Below are 22,157 nucleotides of genomic sequence, written 5' to 3' on the forward strand. Positions count from 1 at the left end.
CTCTATTCAGGAAGTTCCTTCCTGTGCCTGTAGTTCTAGCGTCTTTCCTATTCTGTCCTTCAGTAGTTTCAAGGATTCAGGTCTGATATTGAGGTCCTTGATCCATTTTTAATTGATCTTGGTGCATGGTGAGAGGCTTGGGTCTACTTTGAGTTTTCTGCATATGGCTGCCCAGTTATCCCAGCACCAGTAGTTGAAGAGGCTATGTTTATTCCATTGTATGTCTTTAGCTCCTTTGTCGAATATCAGTTGGCTGTAAGAGTGCGGTGCGGTTTTATTTCTTTGTCTTCAATTCTAATCCATTGGTCTTCCGATCTGTTTTTATACCAATACCATGCTGTTTTTGTTATGATGGCCTTGTAGTAGAGCTTGAAGTCTGGTATTGTGATACCTCCTGCACTGCTTTTTTTGCCTAGAATTGCTTTGGCTATTCTAGGTTTTTTGCTGTTCCATATGAATTTGTGGATTGGTTTCTCTATTTCAGTGAAGAATGTGGCTGGGATTTTGATAGGTATTGCATTGAATTTGTATAACAATTTGGGCAATATGGCCACTTTCACTATATTGTTTCTGCCTACCCATGAGCATGGGAGGTCTTTCCATCTCCTTGTGTCTTCTTTGATTTCCCTTATTAGATTTTTGTAGTTTTCATTGAATAAGTCCGTCACATCCTTGGTTAAGTTGATCCCTAGGTACTTTATTCTTTTTTTGGCCACTGTAAATGGAATTGTTTCCATAATTTCCTTTTCTGTTTGTCTATTGCTGGTGTACAGAAAAGCTGCTGACTTTTGTGGATTGATTTTGTATCCTGCCAAGTTGGTTTACTAGGTGTAGGAGTTTGGGTACTGAGTTTTTTGGGTCCTTCAGATATAAGATCATGTCATCTGCGAATAGGGATAACTTGATTTCTTCCTTGCCGATGTGGATCCCTTTGATGTCCTCCTCTTGCCTTATTGCTATGGCTAGGCATTCCAGCACTATGTTGAACAGAAGTGGGGAGGGTGGGCATCCTTGTCTTGTTCCTGAGTTTAGGGGGAATGATTTAAGTTTCTCTCCATTTAATATGATATTAGCAGTTGGTCTGTTGTATATGGCTTTTATTGTTTTGAGGAATGTTACATCTATTCCTGTTCTCTCCAAAGCTTTTAATAGGTATGGATGTTGTATTTTGTCAAAGGCTTTTTGGGCATCGACTGAGATAACAATGTGATTCTTAATTTTAGATCTGTTTATATGGTGAATTACGTTGATTGATTTACGGATGTTGAACCATCCTTGTGACTGAGGGATGAAGCCTACTTGGTCATGATGTATGATTTTCTTGATCAGTTTCTGGATCCTGTTAGCTAATATTTTATTGAGGAGCTTTGCGTCTGTGTTCATTAGTGATATTGGTCTGTAGTTCTCTTTTTTTGTTGGGTCTTTGCCTGGTTTGGGAATGAGTATGATATTAGCTTCGTAGAATGAGTTTGGGATTTCTCCCTCTGTTTCTATTTCGCGGAAGAGTTTGAGGAGTATTGGTATTAGCTCCTCACTAAAGGTTTTGTAGAATTGGTTGGTGAATCCATCTGGGCCTGGGCTTTTCTTAGTAGGGAGGTTCTTGATTACCTCCTGTATCTCACCGTAAGTTATTGGTTTATTTAGTTGATTTATTTCTTCTTGGTTCAGTTTGGGCAGTTTGTACTTCTCTAAGAATTGGTCCATTTCTGTAAAATTATTGTTTTTTGCTGAGTAGATGTTTTGGAAATAGCTCCTTATGATTGAATATCGTGTGTACTTGTTGTAATTTTTCCGTTGGAGTCCCTGATTTTACGCATATGAGTCTCTTCTCTTCTTTTTTTTGTAAGTCTTGCAAGGGGTCTGTCAATTTTGTTTATTTTCTCAAAGAACCAGTCTTATTTATTTGTTGAATGGTCTTTCTATTTTCAATCAGATTTATCTCTTCTTTAATCTTTGTGATCTCTCCCCTCCTAGTCGTTTTAGATTCTGTCATTTCTTGTTTCTCCAGTTGTTTTTGTTTCATCGTGAGGTTATTCACCTGCTCTGCTTCCATTCTTTTAATGTGGGTGCTGAGTGCAATGATTTTGCCCCTCAGTACTGCCTTAGCTGTGTCCCATAGGTTTCTTTGTGATGTGTTTTCTTTGTCATTGTGGCTTATGAATTCGTTGATTTCATCTTTAATTTGGTCTGTGGCCCAAGTGTTGAATAGCAGCGTGGGGTTTAGCCTCCAAGAGTGTGTATAGCATCTGTGGTATCCTTTTGTTGAGGGTTACCTTTAATTCACTGTGATCAGATATAATACATGGGATGACGTCAATACTTTCGTATTTGCTGAGGTTCTTTGTGTGGGCTATGACGTACGTGGTCTATTTTGGAATATGATCCATGGGCTGCTGAAAAGAAGGTGTATTGGGTCTCTGTAGGGTGGAAAGTTCTATATAGGTCTGTTAGATCCATTTAGGAAATGGTGTTATTTAGGTCCTCAGCTCCCTTACTAATCCTCTGGGTGTTGGATCTGTCTCTTGGAGAGAGTGGGGTATTAAAGTCACCCACTGTGATTGTGTTTGCGTCTATCTTGCTCTGTAATTCTGTGAGAATTTGCTTGACGTATGTCGGGCCTCTTTTGTTCGGTGAGTATACATTTATCACTGTGATTTCTTGATTCTGTATTTTTCCTTGTATTAATCTGTAGTGTCCTTCTATGTCTTTTTGAGTTGACTTTAATGAGAAGTCCAGCTTTTGTCTGAGATCAGAATGGCTACACCTGCCGTTTTGGTGGGTGCATTTGCTTGGTAGATCTTGCTCCATCCTTTCATTCGGAGCCTGTTTTTGTCCCTTGCTGTAAGGTGGGTCTCTTGTAGGCAGCAGATGTCAACTTTTTGTTTGCGAATCCATTCTGCCAGTCTGCTCCTCTTTATCGGGGAGTTTAAACCATTTATATTTAAAGAGATCAAGGATAAGGGTGTTTTTTCTCCTTCCATTTTCTTGTTGGGCTGTTTTTTCCTCTTTTTTTTTTTTTTTTTTTTTTTTGTCTTTAGTGAGCTGGTCTTTCTTCTGGACTTTGGCTATTGAAGTTTCTTTCTGATTCTGTGTGTATTTTACGATCTCTGTTGGGTGGGGTTCCCCTCTTAAAATTCGCTGTAGGGCTGGTTTTTTATTCACATACTCCTTTAGCTCCTCTTTGGTGTGGAAAGATCTGGTTTTCCCTTCGAATGTGAACTCCAATTTCGCTGGATATTTGATCCGAGGTTGCAAATTGTTATTCTGAAGTACTTGGATGGTGTTCTTCCACTCACTTTGAGCTTGGTAAGTTTGTGTGGATAAGTCGGATGTTATTCGAATCCTCTTCCCAGTGAAGAAAGTTTCCTTCTTCGCTTTGGCTGAATTCAGAATTTGCTCTTTAATCTTGAGGTCTGTAGTCTTGAATATTATGTGCCTTGGGGTGGCTTTCCTGGGGTCTGGCCTGCCAGGTGTCCTATAGGCTTCGGTTACCTGGATGGGGTCCCCTGTGAGATTGGGGAAGTTTTCTGCAATAACTTTATTGAGAACATGATTAAGCCCTCTGCTCTGGTATTTGGCTCCTTCTTCTATTCCAATTATGCGCAGACTATATCTCTTGTCTTTGTCCATGAGTTCCTGGATTAGCCTGCCCTGAGCTTCACCTTTTCTTGGAGTGTGGTTATTTTCTGGTTGTTGTCGGCTGCTTCGTCGTCCAGGTGAGAGATTCTGGATTCTATATGGTCCACTCTTTGTGTTATGGTTTCAATTGTGGAGTTTATGGATGTCAGAGAGCTATTTATGGTTGTCATATCAGCTCTGATCATGGAAATTTCTTCCTTTAAAGAGTTGTATTTTAAATCTATGTTTTCATGCATTTCAATTCTCAGGATGTGGAGATTTTCTTTAAAGCAGGCTTGCATTGTATCCATTTTTGCTTCCATCTTAATTTGTTCTTTTACATCTAAGAAAATTTACACAAATATTTTGGGATAGAGAGAAGGTGACTTTTTCCTCTTGAGGCAGGTTTGTTAAGTGTTGTGTTTGTTGCTATTGTTGTTACACTGTTATTATGGCTTGAACTCTGGACCTTGCACTTTTGCCTAGCTTGTTTGCTAAATGCTGGCCCTCTATAATTTGAGTGACACCTCTACTTCCATCTTTTTTGCTGGCTCATTGAAGATAAAGAGTCTCATGGATTTGTCTCCCTGAGCTGCCTTCAAACGTCTGTCTTTACATTTTGGCCACCTGAGTAGCTAGGATTATAGGAGTGAGATACAGCTTTCCAGTTTGAGGCGAGTGGTACATTTGTAGCCAGGGCTTACTGGAATTTGCAGCCTTCTTGTCTGTACCACATTCTGCTCTACATTGTGTGTTTCTCTAACAATATGGACTAGCATGGACTTTAACTCCAACATTCCTTCATAGAAAAAGACATTAATTATTGTTTGAGTTTTGCTGAATGGAAATTGATTTAAACCAATAGTTCTATTTTCCTCCTTAATGAGATGGAGCATGTTATTTGCTCTTTGGGTTTCTGTCTTCTGTTAAAAGCTCCATCCTTTCTTGTTCCTTGTTCCTTGTTCTTTTTTTCTTTTTCTTTTTTTTTATCAATTTTAAGAGATCTTTAAGGGCTGGGAGGATGGCTTAGTGGCAAGACTGCTTGCCTTCTATTCATGAAGCCCTGAGTTCGATTCCCCAGCACCCACATATATAGAAAAATGGCCAGAAGTGGCACTTTGGCTCAAGTGGCAGAATGCTAGCCTTGAGCGAAAGGACAGTGTTCAGGCCATGAATTCAAGGCCCAGGACTAGCAAAAAAACAGTGTAAAAGATCTTTAAGTACCTATAGACATTAACCAAGTACTACTCATGAGTTTCACATTTCTTGTCATTTGTTAGTTCTACTTTTTCCAGCACTTGCCTTTTACCTATGTCTTAATCTGGCTAATTTGTACAGTTACAGAGTTTTGTTAAATTTTGATAACAATTTTCCCATACCTCAGTCATAAAGTGGGACTTGAACTCAAGACGTAGGGTGCTATCCATTGGCTATCTACCACTTGAGCCACAGCTCTACTTCAGCACTTTTTAATTTAATTTTTAACTTTTTTTTATTGCCAAAGTGTAGTGCAGAGGGTTACAGAGATTCATAAGTAAGACAATGAGTACATTTCTTATTCAACTTGTTACCTGCTCCCTCATTTTTCCCCCACCTCCCCTCCCCCTCCCCCTCTGTCCCCAAGAGTTGTACAGTTGGTTTACACCAAATAGTTTTGTAAGTATTGCTTTTGGAATGGTTTGTCTTTTTATCCTTTGTCTCTCAATTTTGATATTCTCTTTCCCTTCCCTAGTTCTAATACCCGTATAAATAGTACCCAGGGTACTCAGATGAGATACAGTGATAGCAGGGGGTGCAACCACAGGAAGGGAATACAAGAGAAACAAAACTAAACAAAACAATCAGACAAACAAAACCAAAAGGTACGGTTTCACATGGCATGTTGAAAATAATTACAACAGAGATATAACTCTTGTTTCCATAATGTGGAGTTCATTTCACTCGGCATCATCTGTGTGATCATATGGGTATAGCTAATTGGGCTATTTTTTTATCTTCTACCATGACTAGCCTAATCATATACTAGCTATTCCCTATGAGGGACACCATAGGGTTTATGTTTCTTTGGGTCTGGGTCGCTTCACTTAGTACGATTTTTTTTTTTCCAAGACCTTCCATTTCCTTACAAATGGGGCAGTGTCATTCCTTCTGATGATTCCATTGTGTATGTGTACCACATTTTCCTGATCCACTCATCTACTGAGGGGCATCTTGATTGGTTCCATGTTTTAGCAATGACAAGTTGTGCTGTGATGAATATATTTGTGCCAGTGGCTTTACTGTGGCTTTGCTTGTAGTCTTTTGGGTAGATACCCAAAAGTGGGGCTGCTCTTCCAGCACTTTTTGAGTTAATTGGAGGTTAAGTCTCAGTAGAATTTCTGCCCATGCCAGCTTTGATCCATGATTCTCGGATCTCAGTCTCCTGAGTAGTTAGGATTTTGGCATGATCCTATAGTTGCTGGATTAAATAGTAAAAGTATGTTTATCAGAAGCCACCGAACTGTCTTTCAAAGCAGCTTATACTATTTTAAATACCTGCTTGAAATAAATGAGTTCTGTTCTTTTACCTCATCTTCACCATCCTTAATGTTATCAGTGTTTGGGATTTTTGTCGTGGAACTTGTTCTGTAGCCTTTTAATTTGAAGTTTTCTAAATACGCATGGTGTGAGATAGCTTTTCATATCCCCATTTGCTATTTGTGTCGTCTTTCTGGAAATCATTTTTTCCAATTTTTTTTCTTCTTGGTCAAGAGGCTTGAACACAGGGCCTTAGGCACTGTCCCTAAGCTTTTTTGCTCAAGACTAGCACTCTGCCATTTTGAGTCACAGCCGGTGGTTACTTGGAGATAAAAGTCGCACAGACTTTTCTGCCCCTGCTAATTTCTACCCCAGATCTTCGGATCTCAGTCTTCTGAGTAGCTAAGATTACAGGCTTAGGCATGAGCCATTAGTGCCCCACTTTTCTTCAGGTTGTTTTCTTATTGTTGAGTACTAGGAGTTCTTTGTATAGATTTAAGATAATAGTCCTTTGTCAGATAATGCCTGTGGCAAATATTTTCTTGTATCTGTGGCCTGGGTTCTTGTAAAGTTATTAATTTTAGTCAAAATTAAATCTTTTATCTTGTGTTTAGGATTTTTTTTTTTTTTTTTTTGGCCAGTCCTGGAGCTTGAACTCAGGGCCTGAGCACTGTTCACTATTTTGTCTTCTCTTTTGCTTAGTTTGACTATGGTTCTGTCAGTCTTGTTTACATCTTTTCTAAGAACCAATTCTTTGTCTAACTGATTGTTTATTTTGCTCTTCTAGTTCCCAATCCATTAATTTCTACTCTGCTCTTTGTTCTTTTCTAGTTTTGGTTTTTACTTCTGTTTATGGATTTTTTAAATTTACCTTTTCTAATCCTTCTGAGTCATTTTGGGTTGAAATCTGCTTTGTTAGATATGAGTATACCTTCTCCTTTCTTGGAGATTTTGTTGGATCAATTTTATCAGTGTCATATTCAGTCTATACCTGAGCCAGTGAAGTGAGGTTCTTACAGCCAACACCTGGATGATCTTGATTGTTTTGTTTTTGTTATTGCTGTTATTGTTTAGTGTTTTTGCTGCCAAAACCCAGGCCCTGACAGCACTCAGGGCCTGGGGTGCTGTTTCTTAACTTTTTTTGCTTACAATTTTTCCACTTGAGCCACACTCCCATGTCCAACTTTTTACTGATTAGTTGGAGATAAAGAGTCTCTGGGATTTGTCTGCCTAGGTAGCTTTGAACCACAATCCTCATTAGGTAGGGTTAAAGATGTGAGCCACTGGAGTCCAACTTGGATCTTGATTTTTGTTTTTTAATTTTCTTAGTTACCCATCTATTTGTAAATTGGAAAGTTAACATCCTTTACTTTTAAGGTTTTTTTTATTTTAGTTACCTTTTCACTTCTTTTTTGTTCCCTAATGTTTTTCATCTCTTTTCTTAAAATATGGTCTCTTTTTATACTCCTGACTCGAATCACATGGAGGGAACTTAAATTTCTTCTATCTGTCAACCAATGAACTTGAGACAGTATTTTAGGTTGCTTAAAATGTAGCTTTTAGCCAGTTGCCAGTGGCTTACACCTGTAATCCTAGTTCTGGTTCATATGGAAAGCTTAGACATGAAGGATAACAGTTTGAGGCCAGACAAAGCCTTCTCAACTCATTAACAGACACAGTGGTGTGTACCTGTCATTGTAGCTGAATGGAAAACGTAAGCAGACAGATCAAAATCTAGGCATGTATATTGGGCTAGAAGCCAGATGCTATCTTAAAAATAACCAGTGCAAAAAATGGCTAGAGGTTATACATGAGGCCCTAAGTACAAACGTCAGTATACTTCCCCACCCCCAAGTGCAGCCTTTAAAGACAGATAGGACTACAGTTCTCATTTCTTAAGGTCTGGTAAGCAAGTTATTAACCCCCTAAACCTTTATTAATATTAGTAGAATAGAGATAGTTATTATGCCTACTTTATAGTGTGTTTGAGGTTTAAGTGAAATAGGAGATAATGTGTACCAAATTGGTTGTTTTAATTAGCTTAATTACCACTCCTTTTCATTCTATTTGGTCAAACCATTACATTCCCCTCTCTCCCTCCCTTTTTTTTTTTCCATCATGCTATTTCATAATTCTAGTGGATTTCCTTCTCTTGACACCCTTTAGCCAATGTGACTTGAGAAGTTTATAGTTTTATGGTAGACCTTTGTTTAGGTAGAATTTTGAGATGCTACCAAGTAGATTAAATGGTTTTAGAAGATAAATACCCTATTTAATGTATGAAAAAATACATTACCCATGTAAGTTAAGAATCCTTGTGTAAACATGTGAGTGCAGTGCCTTTCAATAAGGTATCAGTGTTTAGCACCTGAAAAGAAGTATTTTTCAGCACCTAGAATAATAATTGTTCTGGCTATATTGTTTCACGTATTATGTCAGAAAAAGTTTCAAAATTGAGCACAGTTTTGGAATTGTCTATTCTTTTACATCATGCAGAAAGCCATCCTATAAATACTCATATCTTTGTAGCAGGGGAGAGTCATTTTGTTACCAAACAACTTGCATTTTGTAAAGTTCTTTCTTTGATGTCTAGTGGCCATTCTTCTTTTACATTAAAACTAGTTTTCAGGGGCTGGGGATATAGCCTAGTGGCAAGAGTGCCTGCCTCGGATACAGGAGGCCCTAGGTTCAATTCCCCAGCACCACATATACAGAAAATGGCCAGAAGCGGCGCTGTGGCTCAAGTGGCAGAGTGCTAGCCTTGAGCGGGAAGAAGCCAGGGACAGTGCTCAGGCCCTGAGTCCAAGGCCCAGGACTGGCCAAAAAAAACTAGTTTTCAGAAGTTACAGAAATAAACATCTTACCTTATCTGTTTAATTATGACAGCCACCCTGAAACCATAATCAGTTCTTGGCTTTGCGAAGGTGTGATTATTTAAGCTACCTAATTCTCAGTGTATTTCACTTCATGTTTCAAGATCTCTGAATTTGTGATACATCCTATAATCCATGGTGTCTTGTGACCTCTGTCATCGTGGAATCGAGTATTGCTTAGTTTGTTTGAATGAAAGCATAAATGTCAACATTAGTAGAATGGATGTCTGTGGTTTGTAAGGAATTTTGAGAAGTAATGACAGAACTCTCCTATCATGTGGGAATGGTGAGAAAATGCGAAAAATATGTGTGTTCAACGATATTCCCAAAGCAGAATGGAAGTTCTTACCTCAGTAATATTGAGAAGAAATAAAAAGAAAGATCAGCTTTCTTACCACTTGAACCAGGCATCCAGTCTGGCATTTTGCTTTTTAGTTGAGTCTCAGACTTTGCTGACTGGACTGGCTTTGAACCATATTCCCCTGACCTGAGCCTTTAGAGGAACTATGATACTAGGTGTAATCTAAAAGTGCCCAGCTGAGATCAGCTTTAAATACATACAGAAAAAGGTTTTGAAATATTTCCAGTGGCTCTCACTTTATGATTTTTTTCAATCAAATACTGTATTGCCCATATTCTTGATACCACAGAGGATATTATTTGACCTGCAATGGAAATCACCTCAAAAATTTATCTGATTGTGAAGTTGATGGAATGTGAATGTCTTGTTCTCCTTTTTACGTGTGTGTAAAAGTGATATATGATAACTTTTTTAAATCCTAAAAATTATTTTTTTTCAATGAATTTAAAGTAAAACCTTAGTAGTAAAAAAATGCATGTGATAATGTAGCCTTGATTGGGCTTTTTAAAAAAAGTGTATAGCATAGCCCATCTTTATAACCCTTCTTCAACTATGATTACAAATTTATTATTACTGAAAATCATAGTTGTCGAAATTGGCCCCCTTCCTTTGAGATGGTCCAATAATGCTTTCTTTTGTGATAACTTACATAAAATTTCATACCATTATAACTTTACACTCAATTAAATGTAAATTCATCTTTTACGTTAAATCTATTTTCACATGAAGCCTTGAGGCATTAGGATTCATGCTCCTGTTAAACTTCATCCTGTTGATAGTTAAATTTGGATTGTCATCCAGAAGCTGTTTGTTTTTTGGGATTTTTTGTTTTGTTTTGTTGTTTTATTGTCAAAGTGCAGTACAGAGGGGTTACAGTTTCATATGTAAGGCAGTGAGTGCATTTCTTATCCAATTTCTTACCTCCTCCCTCATTTTGCCCCAGCCTCCCCCTCATCCCCCATGAGTTGTACAGTTGTTTACATCAAATGGTTTTGTAAGTTGCTTTTGGAATGGTTTGTCTTTTTATCCTTTGTTTCTCGATTTTGGTATTCCTTTTCACTTCCCTAGTTCTTTTTTTTTATGTTAAAAAGAAAACAGGTTTATTTGCATGTGAGTTAGTAGTGTGTGTGACATGAAATTATGTATCCATCGAAATACAAATAAATCTTGGATAGGTTTTGTTTTGAGGCACTGTGGCTTGAACTCAGGGTCTTGTGCTTTCTAGGCAAGTGCTCTTCCAGACGTTTGGATGTAATTCTTTTTTATATATATATATATTTTTTTATTATTAATTGAACATAAATTTTTTTACAAGGTTTGTGCAAAGAGGGTGCAGTTACATAGTAGGGCAGTGTGTACATTTCTTGTGATATCTTACAACCTGTTTTTCCATCCCTTGTCTAGGTCAGGTAGACCCATATGCAATATACAATGTATCAAGCACATATACAGTGTTCACAGACTTGGTCTCTACTGTCTCTCCGTCTCCCTTTGTTAACAGTCATATATCAGGGAGATCATGCCCCTTTGTTTTCTGTGTTCTAGGCTTGTCTCACTCAACATTATTTGTTCAAGTTCTGACCATTTCCCTGCAAATAACAATATTTCACCATTCCTAATCGCTATGTAGTATTCCATTGTGTATAAGTACCATATTTTTTGGATCTATTCGTCTGTGGAGGGGCATCTGGGTTGTTTCCATATTTTGGCTATTGTGAATTGTGCCGCGATAAACATGGAAGTACAAATGTCCTTTTGATATCTTGGGTTTTGCTGTTTAGGATAGATGCCTAGGAGTGGTATGGCTGGGTCATAGGGTAGGTCTATATTGAGCTTTTTGAGAAACCTCCATACTGTTCTCCAAAGTGGTTGTACTAATTTGCACTCCCACCAACAATGGAGAAGGGTTCCTCTTTCCCCACAGCCCCTCCAGCATTTGTTGTTTCCTGAGTTCAGAGTATAGGCCATTCTAACTGGGGTGAGGTGGTATCTCAGGGTTGTTTTTATTTGCATTTCCTTTACTAGCAGGGATGTTGAGCATTTCCTCATGTGTTTCTTTGCCATTTTTATATCTTCTCTTGTGAAGTCTCTCTTTAGCTCTTTTGCCCATTTCCTAATAGGTTTATTGGGCTTGGAGGGGCTTAGTTTTTTGAGTTCTCTGTAGATGACAGATATCAGGCCTTTGTCTGTTACTGTGCTGGTAAATATCCTTTCCCATATGGTTGGCTGTCTTTCTATTTTGGTGGCTATGACCTTAGCTGTGCAGAAACTTTTTAATTTGTAGTAGTCCCATTTGTCGAGTTTTTCCCCTATTTGTTGTGCCCCTGGGACTCTATTCCCTAGTTCTAATCCACGTATATACAGTATCCAGGGTACTAAGATCAGATACAGTGATAGCAGGGGTAAAACCACAGGAAGGAAATATGAGAGGAAAAAAAGGGTACTGTATCACATGGCATGTTGAAAATAATTACAATGATATATACCACTCGTTTCCATAATGTGGAGTTATTGTTGTTGGGAATGTAAACTTGTTCAACCACTTTGGAAAGCAGTATGGGGTTCCTCAGAAAGCTAAACATAGAGTTCCCCTATGACCCTGCAGCTCCACTTTTGGGCATCTACCCAAAAGATTACATGCAAGACCAAACTAAAGCCACCAACACAACTATCTATGTTCATTGCAGCACAATTTGTCATTGCTAAAATATGGAACCAACCGAGATGTCCCTCAGTAGACGAGTGGATCAGGAAAATGTGGTACATACACACAATGGAATTCTATGCCTCTATCAGAAAGAATGACACTGCCCCATTCATAAGAAAATGGAAGGACTTGGAAAACAATCATACTAAGTGAAGAGAGCCAGACCTAAAGAAACATGGTTTCACTAATAGGGAATAATTAGTACATATTTAGGTTAGTCATAGCAGAAGATCACAATAGCCCAATAGCTATACCCTTATGAACACATAACATGATGCTAAGTGAAATGAACTCCATGTTCATTTGGTTGTTTGTTTGGTTGTTTGTTTGTTTGTTTTTTAACTCCAGTTTCAGATCTGTCTTTATATCATGCAAGTTTAGAACTTTGTCCAATTTGATAATCTTATTGTTGGGGCTAAAGTAAATGAAGGATGATCTGCTAGGCATGAATTTGTATTATTTGAGGATTGTCTTATACAAGAATGCAAAAGTTCATGCTTTGGGGGCAGCAAACGTACCTTTTGAATTTGGAGACAGATTCTAAGTCTTGAATTACTTCATGCTGCTTTTGTAGTATGTAATATGATCAGTTTCCTCCCTACTTTTGCTGACAAAGTATTCTAAATGACTTGAAACATCAAAAATATAGACATTTTGTACTTTTAATTGATACTTCATAAATTATTGCCCTAAAACTTTTGATATTGTCAATGGTGTTACTATATAATTTACTATATACATTTTCCTGTAATTTTTTTGCCTCAGAAATCAATGTGGACAGAACATAAATCACCTGATGGAAGAACTTACTACTACAATACTGAAACAAAGCAGTCTACCTGGGAAAAACCAGATGATCTTAAAACACCTGCTGAGGTAAAAGTTTTGAGGGCTAAAATCAGTAACTGTCAAATAGAGTGAGGTATACATTTTAGAATTTTATATTTGTCTTTCCAAAGAGCAGTACTGTTTATGTGTCTGAAGATCTGTCAGAATAGAACATTGAGAGAAAAGGATTTATTATAGTCAAACTAATCAGTAAAAAGAGCAATTAAAATCATTTCTCTTTATGAAAATATTCCTGAAAAGGTTTGTTTTATTTTGTGTTGCTATCCAAATTTAGAAATAGTAGGAAAAATTAAAATTGAAGCAATAAAATGAGTAAACAGTATTGCATGTGGTTTTTGTTTTTTTTGTCTTTTTAGAAACTGGATGCTAACGAACTGGCACTGTGCTTAAGTTTTTCTTGTTTTCTTTGGTTTTTTAACTTGGGCTATGTCTTTGTTTTCTAAAATAAGGAATTGAGAAGGCAAACTTGTTTTTAGTCCACCCTTCTAATAACTTGGGGAGAGGAGTTTAGTAGATAATAAATTTTATTTACCCAATTAGTGATTTTTTTAGTGTTATTTTCTTAATTACATACAGTAGCCAAGGCACACAAGTTTCAATTGTTTTACTGTATACCACATAAATTAGTTCACATAGGATTGTGTTAAATTTTATCGTGAAACTAAAATACAAACATGCTTTGTTAACCCCCAAATTTTATATTTTTCTAGTTTTCATTAGTATTCGTGAAGTCTGTTAAATATCAGTAGGTTATGAATGTAGAAGCAAACCCAGGAGTTGAATTTCATATAGACCTAACTTTCAGTTTTAACTGCTTCTTAAAAGATTCATTACCTAAAACAATTTACTTTTTCCAAGTAACACTATTATTAAGAATTATCTCAGTTTTATGGTACTATTGTAATCACTAATATATATTCAAATGATATTACTAAGTATTCAGTAATAAATATTGTCAGGTCACAGAATTTAAAATTATGAAAGATACCATTGGGGGCTGGAATATGGCTTAGTGGTAGAGTGCTTGCCTAGCATGTATGAAGGCCTGGGTTTGATGTCTCATACCACATAAACAGAAAAAGCTGGAAATGGTGCTGTGGCTCAAGTAGTAGAGTGCTAGCCTTGAGCAAACAAAGCCCTGGGACAGTGCCCAGGCCCTGAGTTCAAACCCCAGGACTGGCAAAAAAAAGATATTACATGGTAAAAGCAGCCATGTTGAATGATCAATGAAACTTTTTATTCTTTAGCAACTGTTATCTAAATGCCCCTGGAAGGAGTACAAATCTGATTCTGGAAAGCCTTATTACTATAATTCTCAAACAAAAGAATCCCGCTGGGCCAAACCTAAGGAACTTGAAGATCTTGAAGGTAAAATTGGAAAAAATAATAATTACTTTTAATGTTTTTTTTAACATATATATTCACGTTCCTGGGTAGGATTACTCAAAGGTCTTCTCTTTTAAATTTTTCTTAATTGAAATGATTAGTACATTAAAATGATGTGACAGTTTTATGGGTTTTGTTGCTCTAAGTTATATAGATTTTAAATAGATTTTTATTTGATTTGATTCCACTGAAACTAGGATACCAGAATACCATTGTTGCTGGAGGTCTTATTACAAAATCAAACCTGCATGGTGAGCTGCTTTGATAATTCATTTTCTGTTATATTTAACATTTTTAGAGTATGTCACTAATAATGTTCACTAACAGTGATTGGATAAACCTGCAGTGAAAATTCCCTTAATTCAAGATTTCCTTTCATTTAAGGGTTATATTATAAATGAGCTTGTGGCTTTTAAAGTTGTATTTGCTGTTTTGTTGTTTTTTGTCATACGATACATGATTGGAAAATTGAATAAGAACTTTGCGCACAAAATTTCTACTTCGCTCTGGGTGTTGGTGCATACATGGAACATGTGATTTGTCCCAGTGAAGAATAAGTAGATAGTAAAAAACCTTGAATGTCAATTTACATTTTTTATGTATTTTGTCAGATATATTTCGTGCTGGTTTTGTTTTATAACACTTGTAAATTAGTTTTAGTATGTTTTTATGGAAGAATTAAGATAAAATAATACACTTTGCTTATTGTAGGAAAATATTTTATATTGTCAACTACCTGGGTAAACGTAGAAAAAGTTGTCTAAAGAGAACCTAGGACTATAAAGTGTATGTGATTATGAATTAAAATTGAAGTTTACTCTTATAAAACAATCTAGTGTCATAACCTAAGCTAGATTAGGACCTTCCAGCAATATAGTAGAGATGGGCTAATAATTTAGGCTCACGGAATGACATATGACAGGAAATACAACATAAAAATACCCTCATCTTTTTGTTTGTTTGTTTGTATGGCTTTGAGCTAGAGCCTGAGCACTGTCCCTGAGCTTTTTTCTTCAAGGCTAGTGCTCTACCACTTTGAGCCACAGCGCCACTTCAGTTTTCTAATACTGTCGTCTTAAGGAGCGCCACTTCCAGTTTTCTAATACTGTTGTCTTAAGCAGATTCACCTTTTCTATATTTACTTCCATTTTTTAGAGCATCACAAAATATGTTCATTTATATTAGTGATAGCTTCTTATGTATTTTTATGTATCCAAAACAGATTTTCAGAACTATTCTCCTTTAAAGAGCATAGATTTAAAAATTTTTACATGGAGCACCTCATTCCTTATTTCAAATTAAAAATATTTTTCTACCACTAAATTATTAAGTACAAATCTTTAAAGCTTAATTGCAATTATCTATACTATCATTGATGATAATATTGTAGATAGGTAGGTTCCTAGTTTATTAATTTCCAAATTATCAAGCTCCTTTCTGGTATAACCCTACTACAAATAGTTGCTTTGCATAGCTAGCTGTCTAATAATGCAAAAATTAAAATATTCTGGAATTTTATGGGTTTGATAATCTTGAACTTAGATTTTTTTTTAACAAGCTAGGGGAAGATACTATTTCATTCTAGAATTATGTAGATTTTCAAGTCAAGGGACAAATATCATCATGAGAAGCTTTTCCAAAAACTGCACTTATTCTTCGCCCCCTTGGTTAATTGCTACTCTGTAAACTAGAGCAAGCATTTATTTTCAAAAGAAAAATTAAAAAAACTTTTTTTCAGATGGTAAATTAAATCTTACGCTATGCTTTTCTATATCTCCTTTTTAAGATTTGTTTTCTACAGTTTTATTTGAAAACTATATGATATATGACCTCTCCTTTTTCTTTTTAATAGCCATGATTAAAGCTGAAGAAAGCAGGTAAGCAGTTTTGGAAATCAATGTGCTTTGCTAATTTGGTCCCTTGTTTAAAAGCTGTCTACTTCCCTTACACTATAAGTATAACAAAGTATGACTTAACAAGTTACACCTGATAATTCAATGTCTAGGAAGAATGTTATTTACTCAAGTGTATGCCTTGCTAGACAAGTATTTGAATATGGACTACATATTTTATGAATTAAGACTTATTTGGGGAATTAGTAAATGATTATACATACCTATATGTCTCCTCCATCACAGTTTTGTTTTTAGTGAATGAAATGCAGAAGCTTTAAAGTTCTTAGAGAAACTTATAATGCATGTCAGTAACCATGACATAGAATCTGTTGGATTACTTTGTAAACTTAATTATTGTGCTTTTGAGATGAAAACTCTTGCATGAATGCTTATTGTGAATTAAAGTTAATATTAGTAACTGGGTTTGGTGGTGTTGGTACATACCTATAGTGCCAGCTCTCCCCAAAGGGTCAAAGTAATAGAGTTTTGGGGTTTTTTTTAGTATCTTAGCAGTTTAATATCACTGGATTTTTTTAGTTGATTCTCTATTTGATGTTATGCTAATTTTAAAATTGACCTTATTTAGTTTTGTAATGATAAAAATGAAATGACAGGTTTTTTTTTCTTTTTAATAGCAAACAAGAGGAGTGCACTGCAGCCTCAACAGCCCCAGTTCCTACAACAGAAATTCCCACCACTATGAGCACCATGGCTGCTGCCGAAGCAGCTGCAGCTGTTGTTGCTGCAGCCGCTGCAGCTGCAGCAGCAGCCGCTGCAGCCAATGCTTCCACTTCTACTAATACTGTGGGAAGTGTTCCGGTTGTTCCTGAGCCAGAAGTTACTTCTATTGTTGCTACTGTAGTAGATAATGAAAATACAGTGACTATATCAACTGAGGAACAAACACAACTTACTAATACTACATCTATTCAAGAACTTAGTGTTGAAGTATCCAGTAATACTGGAGAAGAAACATCAAAACAAGAAACTGTAGCTGAGTAAGTATAGTAATTTCTCTCCTGAAAATCAATACCAGACTTACAAAAATTCCAGTTTAGTCAGTGGACATAGTATTTAAGTAAACAGTTGACAAACTTAGTCTTTAGACAGGTGACTGGTATGACATTCCTCAAATTCATCCTCAGAAGAGGCTGTCATATATGTTGCCAAACTTTGGTAAAACTAGTCTGCTTAAATTTTAGGAAGTAGAGCTGAATATAGGTATAGGTTTTAGAGTACAAATTTAAAGGTACAGTATGTCAAGGTACATCATTTGAATACCATATCCAAGATGAAAGTAAGTTAAAAATACACTTCCATATTTCTGGTTAATTGGGGCTAAGAGTCTTCACGTGTGGCTTAAAGAGAAATTCCCAGATTTCAAACTCCTGAGTAGCTAGGATCACAGGCATGAGCCACAGTACCTGGCACATTAAAAAAAAAAAAAAGATTTTTAATCTCATGGCTCAACACAGCTCTAATAGGAAGTGCCAGAGTTTGATGTTGATTGAACAAAGTTCAGCTATAGAAATTGAGGAAGTTTTGCTAAATAGAGTAGGACTGAAATTTTTCTTTTTCCTTTGATTATTGTTGCTATTTTGTTTTCTTTTCCTGCAAATAAATTTAAGGAAATATAAGCATCTTTGAAAAATGCGTCACAGGTGAGAGAAGGCAATTTATAGACAAAGATTGTTGTCCAAGAAGTATATGCAAAGACACTCAGCCATAATAAAGAAAAGTTAAAATAATAATTGAAGTTACTTTTCTACCACATAAGCAAAAATCAGGTGGGCAAAAAAAAAATAGCACTTTACTAGAACATGAGAAAATTGTCACATTACTTTTAGCTATCTTTAATTTAGTATTAACACAAAAATTACATCTCTTAGTTTTTATAGTTGGTGTGTTTATGTCTCCCTGTACTTCATTAATATTTTATGTGGTTAAACACTGTATAACCACAAAAAGTGAAGTCAAACTGAAGTTCTTGACTCTAAAGACTTTTCTTTTTTGGTTTTTTTTTTTTGGCCAGTCCTGGGGCTTGGATTCAGGGCCTGAGCACTGTCCCTGGCTTCTTTTTGCTCAAGGCTAGCACTCTGCCACTTGAGCCACAGCGTCACTTCTGGCCGTTTTCTGTATATGTGGTGCTGGGGAATCGAACCCAGGGCCTCATGTATACGAGGCAAGCACTCTTGCCACTAGGCCATATCCCCAGCCCCCTAAAGATATTTTTGTATATAAAAAATTAATCCTAGCCAGGGGCCTGTACCTCACACCTGGAATTCTAGCTATTCAGGAGGCTGAGATCTAAGGATTGAGGCTGCCTAACTAGCCTGGAACATAGGAACGTCCATGAGATTCTATATCAAATTAATTACCAAAAAGCCAGAAGTGATACTGTGGCTCAAGGTTGGTAGAGGTTTGAGCAGGAAAGCTCAGGAATAGTGTCCAGGCTTTGATTTTAAGCCCCAAGACCAGCACATACACACAAAGTTAACTCTAATCTTATCCAAATGAAGCTCTCCATCTTAATATAAGGAGATTGCCTTCATCCCTCTATTCTTCACTGTTTTATTTTTCTTATATTAGTTGTTCACAGCTAAAATAGCTTTATAACTTTTTTTTTTTTTTGGCCAGTCCTGGGCCTTGGACTCAGGGCCTAAGCACTGTCCCTGGCTTCTTTCCGCTCAAGGCTAGCACTCCGCCACTTGAGCCACAGCGCCGCTTCTGGCCGTTTTCTGTATATGTGGTGCTGGGGAATCGAACCTAGGGCCTCGTGTATCCGAGGCAGGCACTCTTGCCACTAGGCTATATCCCCAGCCCCATAAAAGAGCTTTATAACTTTTTGATGTTTAGAACTTTTAAAAATTGTACATTTGGAGGAATGAAAAGTGAAGTTAATGTTTTGTATCTTTCTGCTTTTTTGTGTACATCTAAAATGTATGTACTTTTATTAAAGTAACTTACATTACAAATGCCTTCCACTTTGATAAAGGTATGTAATCTAACGTTTCCACTGGTGGAATCTTATCATTTAGGCTGTCTGGAATACATCTTTTTAAATACTAAATCCTACAAGTGCTCAAGTCCCTTACCTGAAATTGGTGCTGTAATTGCATATAAGCAATGCATATCATCCTGTGTTCTTTAAATCATCTCCATCTCTCTCTATATATATATAGTATATAAACATAAATTTATATATATATGTAAATTATGTAAATAATTGTTATATTGCTTAGGGAATGACAAAAATCTACATGTTCAGTACAGATGTGATTTTTTTGTGTGCATATTTTCAATCCTGGATTTGAATCCATGAATGCAAAAGGCTATGAATATTAATTTTTAAACTTTCCACATGTTCTTATTTTCCATTCTGAAATTTTCTTACAATGTCTTAAGTTATGAACTCTTATTTTTTTTTTTTTTTTTTTTTTTTGCGCCAGTCCTGGGCCTTGGACTCAGGGCCTGAGCACTGTCCCTGGCTTCTTCCCGCTCAAGGCTAGTACTCTGCCACTTGAGCCACAGCGCCGCTTCTGGCCGTTTTCCGTATATGTGGTGCTGGGGAATCGAACCTAGGGCCTCGTGTATCCGAGGCAGGCACTCTTGCCACTAGGCCATATCCCCAGCCCTGAACTCTTATTTTTTATTTACTGTAAAATAGATGTTCTATAGCTGTTAGAATTTTTTGTGCTAGTCCTGAGTTTTATTCTAGCTTTTCGGTGGCTACTTGAAGATAGTTTCACACTTTTCTGCACAGGCTGGCTTTAAAAGGCGAGACTCAGCTCTCAGCCTCCTGAGTAGTCATGAGCCACCAGCCCCCAGTATATACCTCTTGTTTGGGGGTTTGGTTTTTTGATGGGGCTATTTTGTTGTTTGGTCCTGGGTTTGAACTCAGGGCCTGGGTGGTTTTTTTGCTCAAGGCTAATGCTCTACCACTTGGAACCATAGCTCCACTTCCAGTTTTCTGGTGGTTAATTGAAGATAAGTGTCCTTCCCTGGCGGCCTTTGAACCACAATCCTCAGATCTCAGCCTCAGATCTCAGAGTAGTTAGGCATGAGCCATCAATGCCCAGCTATACCTGTTAGTTTTATATGTATTTTTTGTTTTTGCTGTTGAATTCCGGGCCTTACACATTGGTAGTAAGCACTCTCGTACTTGAGCCACGCTCCCAGCCCTTTATGCTTCCATTTGTGAGCTCAGGCTAATCTGGCAGAAGATCTATTTATTTTTCCCATGCAGCTACGATGACAGGTTTATGCCACTGTGTACATCTATTGAGTGAAAAGGGTCTCACACATTTATGCCCAGACTGGCCACAATCTGTGATTCTCCCCATTACAATTTTATGAGCCACCAGACTCAAACAGAATCTTCAAAAGTTGTAATTTCTGTTATTTAATATAGAAGATAGGACATTTTTATTTTTGTTACAATCAGTATTGTACTTTTCTGTTCTTTTAAGTGTGATATATAAATTTTTGTTTATGTTGTTTTCATTACTCAGAATGACCCACTCCCTATTAAATACCATTGCTAATTCTTGTTCATTCTTTTTGAGATCTCTGTTTAACAAACATTCACAAAATAAATAATAATTTGAGGGGTTGTATGTTATGTACTCATCAAGGTGATTTATTTCTGCTGTGATAGCATAAGTATATTAGCATAGTTGTGTTCCATTAAAATGGTATTTACAAAAGTGACAGTGATGTGGATTCAGCTAATGGATTGTATTCTATATTTATGGATACCTACCCAAATGTAAGCTATTTAAAAATATTAATCTGTAAATTTTACTGTCATTTATACAGGGCCTTACTAGCTGAAGTTTTAGAAAACTATGCCTTTATATATTTCTCAACAGATAATTGTTTTGGGGATTTAGATAGGACTTTTTTCCTAAACAGTTAAGGTATTTTTGTAAGTGAAGCAAATATGTATATGTATACATATATATATATATATATATATATATATATATATATATATACTCACACTCACACACACTGAATAAAATGTTTCACTTTGTAGTTTTACTCCCAAAAAAGAAGAGGAGGAGAGCCAACCTGCAAAAAAGACATATACTTGGAATACAAAGGAGGAGGCAAAGCAAGCATTTAAAGAATTATTGAAAGAAAAGGTATTTTAATTATAGATTTTAATATGACATAATTACTGAATAAATGAAGCTTTAGTTTATTAATTACTTTGATGCCTTTATTGAAAATGCTAAACTCAGGCACTATGAATAAAAATAAAACTTCGTTTTGTTTTGTTGTGGTGTTTGGGGGTGTTTTTTTTGGTCAGTCATGGGGCTTGAACTTGGGGCCTGGGTGCTGTTCCTGAGCTCTTTTGCTCAAGGGTACTACTACTCTACTACTTTGAGCCACAGCTCCACTTCTGGTTTTCTAATGGTTATTTGAAGATACTGGTCTCCTAGACTTTTCTGCCCTGGCAGGCTTTGAATTCTGTTCTCAGAGATCTCAGCCCCCTGAGCAGCTAGGATTACAGGCCCGAGCCACCAGCGCCCAGCTTAAAACTTAGTTTTTATTGAAGAACAGTTGTGAACATTTAAACAAGGTACTTCACAAGCATATTTCCACCTTAATACTTAATATAAGCATTTTCTTTTTATCCATTGTTTATTATTTAATCTGGTCTACAGAAAACATTAAAGTTAAAATTTTAGATAAAGTTTTCAATCACTACCTATATCAGTGAGTGGGTTCATCTAAAAAAAATTGTTGGATGAGTGTTTGTTTCCTGTTAGTGGACATTTCCTTACTTGAAATTTTCATTTAAATAATTTGCAGCGAGTACCGTCCAATGCTTCCTGGGAACAAGCTATGAAAATGATCATTAATGATCCACGATACAGGTAATACAGCCTTTTTAAAATTTTTACTTTGAGCAGATCAAAATGAAAAGTTTGGACTACCCTGGT

At 36.5% G+C, this 22,157-nt stretch overlaps 1 protein-coding gene across 8 annotated transcripts in view; it reads left to right on the forward strand.

Moving 5' to 3' along the window:
• Positions 1 to 22,157, forward strand: part of Prpf40a (pre-mRNA processing factor 40 homolog A) — a 59,695-nt gene that overhangs the window by 22,555 nt on the left and 14,983 nt on the right. For 4 of the 8 annotated variants that reach the window (XM_048345460.1, XM_048345461.1, XM_048345465.1 and 1 more), the window contains exons 6-12: positions 12,842 to 12,952; positions 14,173 to 14,293; positions 14,509 to 14,562; positions 16,164 to 16,188; positions 16,842 to 17,204; positions 21,245 to 21,353; positions 22,027 to 22,091. In XM_048345460.1, the coding sequence (XP_048201417.1) occupies positions 12,842 to 12,952; positions 14,173 to 14,293; positions 14,509 to 14,562; positions 16,164 to 16,188; positions 16,842 to 17,204; positions 21,245 to 21,353; positions 22,027 to 22,091 (848 nt within the window). The remainder of the gene's footprint in view (positions 1 to 12,841; positions 12,953 to 14,172; positions 14,294 to 14,508; positions 14,563 to 16,163; positions 16,189 to 16,841; positions 17,205 to 21,244; positions 21,354 to 22,026; positions 22,092 to 22,157) is intronic. The other 4 variants (XM_048345462.1, XM_048345464.1, XM_048345467.1 and 1 more) reach the window with 1 other exon arrangement.

Source organism: Perognathus longimembris, chromosome 4 (assembly GCF_023159225.1).
Source record: "Perognathus longimembris pacificus isolate PPM17 chromosome 4, ASM2315922v1, whole genome shotgun sequence".
In the NCBI taxonomy this organism is placed as follows: domain Eukaryota; kingdom Metazoa; phylum Chordata; class Mammalia; order Rodentia; family Heteromyidae; genus Perognathus; species Perognathus longimembris.